The 5,529-nt window shown below is 61.7% G+C and overlaps 2 protein-coding genes across 2 annotated transcripts in view; both read left to right on the plus strand.

The window, feature by feature from the left end:
• Position 1: 1 nt before the first annotated feature.
• Positions 2–1,637, plus strand: TMEM141 (transmembrane protein 141; the record flags this gene model as incomplete). The annotated part of the gene is made up of 5 exons (XM_005881835.2): positions 2–34; positions 288–354; positions 479–562; positions 812–919; positions 1,339–1,637. Coding segments are annotated over 5 exons (306 nt in total), but the record flags the coding sequence as incomplete, so codon positions are not given.
• Positions 1,638–4,570: 2,933 nt separating this feature from the next.
• The window catches only part of CCDC183 (coiled-coil domain containing 183), a 6,860-nt gene continuing 5,901 nt past the window's right edge, over positions 4,571–5,529 (plus strand). Inside the window, exon 1 of the mRNA XM_014529667.1 lies at positions 4,571–4,668. Coding sequence (XP_014385153.1) covers positions 4,571–4,668 — 98 coding nt within the window. The remainder of the gene's footprint in view (positions 4,669–5,529) is intronic.

Genomic DNA, 5,529 nt, shown 5'->3' on the forward strand with positions numbered 1-5,529 from the left:
CCGGGTGGACGACGCCGTAGCCGCCAAGCACCCGGTGAGAAGGCCGGCCTAGGACGCGGGCTCCCGACTCGGAGCTGACCTGAGCGGGGCGGGGCCAAGGGGCAGAGAGTCAGGACCCTCTGCTATGGGGTGGGGCACCCTGGTGGGCACCCTGGTGGGCATCCTGCTGGGCATGGGCGGTGGGATGCGTCCCAGCGCAGGGCCTCACGGCGAGTGCCGAAAGGAGGGGCGGGGGACCGCGGAGGAAGAGGGGGGGACCTGAGCGTGACCCCTCCCCTCCCCCGCAGGGGCTGGGCGAGTACGCCGCCTGCCAGTCGCGCGCCTTCGTGAAGGGCATCGTCACCTTCGTCACAGGTAGGCTGGGCCGGGTGCTCAGCGTGCACAGCCGCGCCCTCCTGTCCCCATCTGCCTCCCCAGCAGGGAGCGCCCGCAGGTGCTGGGCGCCTGGCCAGCCTGCCCACAGGCCTGTCTCTTGCAGGCACCGGGGCGGCCTTGGGCCTGCAGATGTCCGTGCAGAGGAGGCTGAAGTACCCCTTCCAGTGGACCGTCCTGGTGGCCGTGGGTGGGTATTCCCTGCCTGGGCCCCCAGGTTGCCGGGGGCGACTCTGGCTCTTCAGAGGAGTGGGTCCCCCTAAGAGCCCCGGGGGGCTGTGTTCCAGGCATCCCTGCTTCCGGGGATGGGGCCCCAGTTCCCCCGGGAGCCCTGGCCACGCCCACCACCACCATCTGCCCAGAGGATCCTGTGCCCACGTTCCCGTCTCTGAGAAGTGCAGAGGCCCACCCCCAGCCCCCCGCCCGTTCTGCCCCCCAGTTGCAGGCTCCGTGGCCAGCTACTGGGTGACCCGCGTGGAGACCCAGAAGTGCAGCGACCTCTGGCTTTTCCTGGAGACGGGGAAGCTCCCCACAGACATGGGCACAGGTGAGAGGCCGGGGAGTTGGGGGCGGAAGCCTTACCCCTGGTGCCCCGAGGTTTAGGCAGGCAAGCCTGGGGCTGGAGTGGAGGCTGGACGGGGTCTCTCGCCTCCTGCCGTGCCCCCAGCGTGCACTTCCCGGAGAAGGAGTGAGTGCAGCAGGTGGGACTTCCAGCCCCGTGAGCAGGAGGAGGACCCAGGAGGGGCTGGGTGGGGGGAGCGCAGAGACAGGCCTGTGGACACCCCATGAAAACGGCTGGATTGAGGGGCTGGGCATCAGACAGCAGCGGATGGGCCTCAGTCCTGGCCTCCACCTCCCCTCCTGCATCCTGGTTCGAGGCCTCGCCTCCGTCTTTGCCACAGTAAAATGGGTGCAGGGACCGTGAGCAACTTTCGGTGTGCACCTGTCTCTGTTTGCCTCTTACAGATCCGCGCACCTAGGAGAGCTCCAGCCAGGCGCACACGACCCGGGCCCAGAGAGTTCTAGAACACAGCGCCCAGCACCTCGCACCTCAGGCTGGCCCTCCCCGCTCCGGAGGCCCTGCCCGCACCCTGGGGGCGCGTGGTGAGAGGACTCTGCACTCGGGGCACGGACACTCCCTTTCTGGGCCCGCATCCCCCAGGGCCAGGGGGACAGGTGCTGCTGGGCTGTGGGACTAATAAAGGCCTTGCTCTTCCTGCCGAGTTCTACAGCGACTGGGGAGCGAGAGCAGGAAGAAGCTGGGAGAAAAGTGTCACCTTCGTGCCCACGCGGCTGCTACTGGAGGCTCTGCCAGGCCGTTCCTCCCACCGGCCCTGTGAGGCAGTGAGGCCTCTCTATTGGGGGGGGGCGGGTCTGTTTCCATACAACCTGGCACGGAGGAGCAGACCACCAGGTGGACAGCCAACAGCACCTGGTCCCGAGGGACGAGGGGCAGGACCAGGCTGTGCCCACCCGCCCGGCGTCCCAAACACACGTGTCAGATGAAGTCACCGCTCTCCGGGGGCGGAGGGAGGCCGAGCTAGCTTCCCGGAGCTCTGTCCCCACAGAAGGGAAGCTCACAAGTGGGCAAGACTAGCCACCTCCCCGCCCCAACAGGAAGAGGCAGAGATTCTATCAACTCCGGGCAAGTTCATGGTCCTTTGCGGTTGGCTCCCCAGTCTCGCTGAAGGCTCACAGCAAGGGCCACACCGCTCCCGCCAGGTCAGCCCCTGTGCCTCTCCGCCTGGCCGGTCATTCAAAAGAATATCTACTGAGCACCTACTATGCGCCAGAACTCTTGATGGACAGGTAGTGAAGGAAGCCCAAGGTAACCATGGCAGAAGTCACCTAGAGTCTCCTTCCCGTAAAAGTCCAAGTGGGTGGCCGGGAGCTGACGGTCAGGGGCCAGGGCCCCTTTTAGTCCGTTCCCTGCTGCAACGGCCTCTCTTCCAAATCCGCCTCATGGCCCCAGGCAGCTGTGCCAGCTCCGGCCATCGCGGCTTCGTCCCAGTCAACAGGAAGGAAGAGAGCAGTTCACTCACCGTTCCGCTCGCACTGCACTGGCAGGACTAAGTCCTGAGCATTGTGCAAAGGCACCCAGGAGGGCAGCCTTGCTCTGGGCAGCCGTGCGCCCCCACTACAATTCTATATCTGAGTGAGAAGGGAGAACCAATATTGGGGGACAGTAGCCAGGCTCTGCCTCAGACTCTGGTTGGGAGCCTTCTGTCTCCCCAAGGGTACCACCTGGCTGAGAGGGAGGGCAGAGGGTAGGGGGGTTTAGACCTGACTGGATGCACTTTTTTAAAACTGAGAGTGGCCAGAAAGGTAAGAGGTCCTGGAGGAAGATGGGCGGAGACCATTGTTAGGGCTGAACCGTGTCCCCCCAAATTCACACATTGCAGCCCTAACCCCAGGACCTCAGAACACAATGCATTTGTAGATTGGACCTCTGAGAAGCGGAGGAAGTTAAAATGAGGGTGAGCCGGCCCTAGCTGGTTTGGCTCAGTGGATAGAGCGTCACCCTGTGGACCGAAGGGTCCCGGGTGCGAATCCAGTTAAGGGTACATACCTCGGTTGCAGGCTCTTCCCCGTCCCAGGCCCTGGTCAAGGGCACGTGCAAGAGACAACCAATCAATGTGTTTCTCTCACATCGATATTTCTCTCTGTCTTTCCCTCTCTCTTCCACTCTTCCTAAAAGTCAATGGAAAAATATCCTCGGGTGACGATTAAAAATCCTATATAATAAAACCCTAATATGCAAACCAACCAAACAGTGGAACAACCAGTCGCTATGATGAGCACTGACCACCTGGGGGCAGATGCTCAATACAGGAGCTGTCCCCTGATGGTCAGTGAGCTCCCACAGGAGGAACGCCACTCAGCCAGAAGCCAGGCTCACAGCTGGCGAGGGCAGTGGTGGTAGCGGGAGCCTCTCCTGCCTCCCAGGTGGCAGCGCTAAGGAGCAACGTGTGGTAAGGAGCAGCAAGCAGGCGGGCAGTAAGGAGCAAGGGGTCCTGGACCATGAGAGGGATCCCGGACTGCAAGGGGGTCCCAGACTGCGAGAGGGTGCAGGCCAGGCTGAGGGACCCCCCACCCACCCAGTGCACAAATTCCGTGCACCAGGCCTCTAGTGAATAAATAATAAAATAAAATGAGGTGGGCCCTGATCCCACCTGACAGGTCCCTTATAAGAGGAGGAGATGTGGACACAGATGGGCACAGAGAAGAGGCCGTGTGGGGGTGCAGGGGGGGCAGCCACTGCAGGACCTTGGGGAGCCAGCCCTGCCCACACCTGGGTCTCAGACATCCAGCCCCCAGGACCTGAGACAATGAATGTCCGTGGTGTTTTGTTAGGGCGGTCCTAGCGGAGTCACACAGGGTAGCTGGGAAAAGTAACAAATTCGGTGGGTGCCGCCCCTCCTGGGGTCCCAGCTGTCCAGTGCTTGGGGCACGCGGCTCTGGGGAAGCTGGGGCTGGGGGTGCAGAGAAGGGGGACTGACCCTTCCCGGAGTGACATCTAAGGCTTGACTCGGGCCCTAGCCAGTGTGGCTCAGTGGATAAAGCATCGGCCCGCAGACTGAAGGGACCCGGGTTCAATTCCTGTCAAGGAAATGTTCCTCGGTCACAGGCTGGATCCCCGCCCAGCCCTGCTCGGGCCTGTATGGGAGGCAACCAATCGATGTTTCTCTCCTCCTCCCTTCCACTGTCTCTAAAAGTCAATGGGAAAATATCCTCAGGTGAGGATTAGCAAACAAAAATAAAATAGGTTTTAATGTATAAATAAATAAAGCTGGCCTTGGGAATTCCTGGGGGAAGTGGAGGCAGCAAGGGCCGAGGCTGGGGGTCTCATGGTCACCGGGGTGTGGAGTGTGAACTTGGGGGGTGAGTGGTCAGGGTTGGGAAGACAGTGAAGGGGACGGGAGGGGGGTCCTGCCAAACCACCACCAAGTCACCCACCTGTGGGAGAAGGTGCCTGGCCTGGCCATGCTCCCAAACAGAGAGCAGCCAGGAGGCTCACCCTCAGGCCGGCTGGCGGCAGAGGGTGGTGCTGGCCCCGGGGCTTTCAGAACCTTGGCCCCGGGGCTTTCAGAACCTTGGCGCCCATCACAATGGGCCGAGGTTCCGGGGACAATTTGAACTGTTGTCCTGCTGAGCAGGCCCAGCACAGGGAGGGTGGACGCGGGGGCCTGCGGCCACGATGAAGATGTGGAGCGACGGGGGGGACGTGGAGGAGCAGATCCAGGAGCTGAAGACCATCACGCAGCTCCAGGGTGAGCCCCTCACACCCACACCACAGTCAGGGGCCTGCGTGCAGGAGCTCAGGGCTTTGTTTTGTTTTCAATCCGCACCCGAGGGTATTTTTCCATTGATTTTTAGAGACAATGGGAGAGAGAGGGAAAGACAGACAGACAGAAATGTCAATGTGAGAGAAACACATCGATTGGTTGTCTCCTGCAAGCGCCCTGACCAGGGCCAGGCCAGGGAGGAGCCTGCAACCGAGGTACGTGCCCTTGACTGGAATTGAGCCCGGGACCCTTCGGTCCTCAGGCCAACGCTCTATCCACTGAGCCAAACTGGCCAGGGCAGTGTTTTGTTTTTTTAGATATATTTTTATTGATTTCAAAGAGGAAGAGAGAGCTACAAATATCAGTGATGAGAGAGAATCATTGATTGGCTGCCTCCTGCACGCCCCGAACTGGGGGTCCAGCCCGAAACTCGGGCATGTGCTCCGACTAGAAATCGAACCGTGACCTCCTGGCTCATAGGTCGATGCTCAGTCACTGAGCCAGGCCGGCCGGGCAGGACTTCAGTTTTAACACAGAAACAGTCCAGGGCAAATGGCCTAGTGGTCAGCCCATCACCCACCTCCCAACAGCTGGGAGGAGGCCTCAGAGGCCTGCCATGCAGGGGGCTCGGGTGGGAAGAGGAGAAGCTGGGGGGCTCCACAGAGATTGGAGCATCGTGGACCCCAAAGCTAGAGGGGACAAGGAGGGACAAGGAGTGACCCAGCTGCTTCCAGGGCCAGCAGGCCTGGGAGGGGTCACAAGACTGCTCACTGCTAAGCACGGCTGAGCGGTGAGGCCCTCGGCCCCAACGGAGCGGCGACTGGAGGCGGGGCTGGAGGCAGGGCCCCGGCTGCGAGCCTGCCCAGGCTGG

This window comes from Myotis brandtii, unplaced genomic scaffold (genome assembly GCF_000412655.1).
Source record: "Myotis brandtii unplaced genomic scaffold, ASM41265v1 scaffold691, whole genome shotgun sequence".
Lineage (NCBI taxonomy): Eukaryota > Metazoa > Chordata > Mammalia > Chiroptera > Vespertilionidae > Myotis > Myotis brandtii.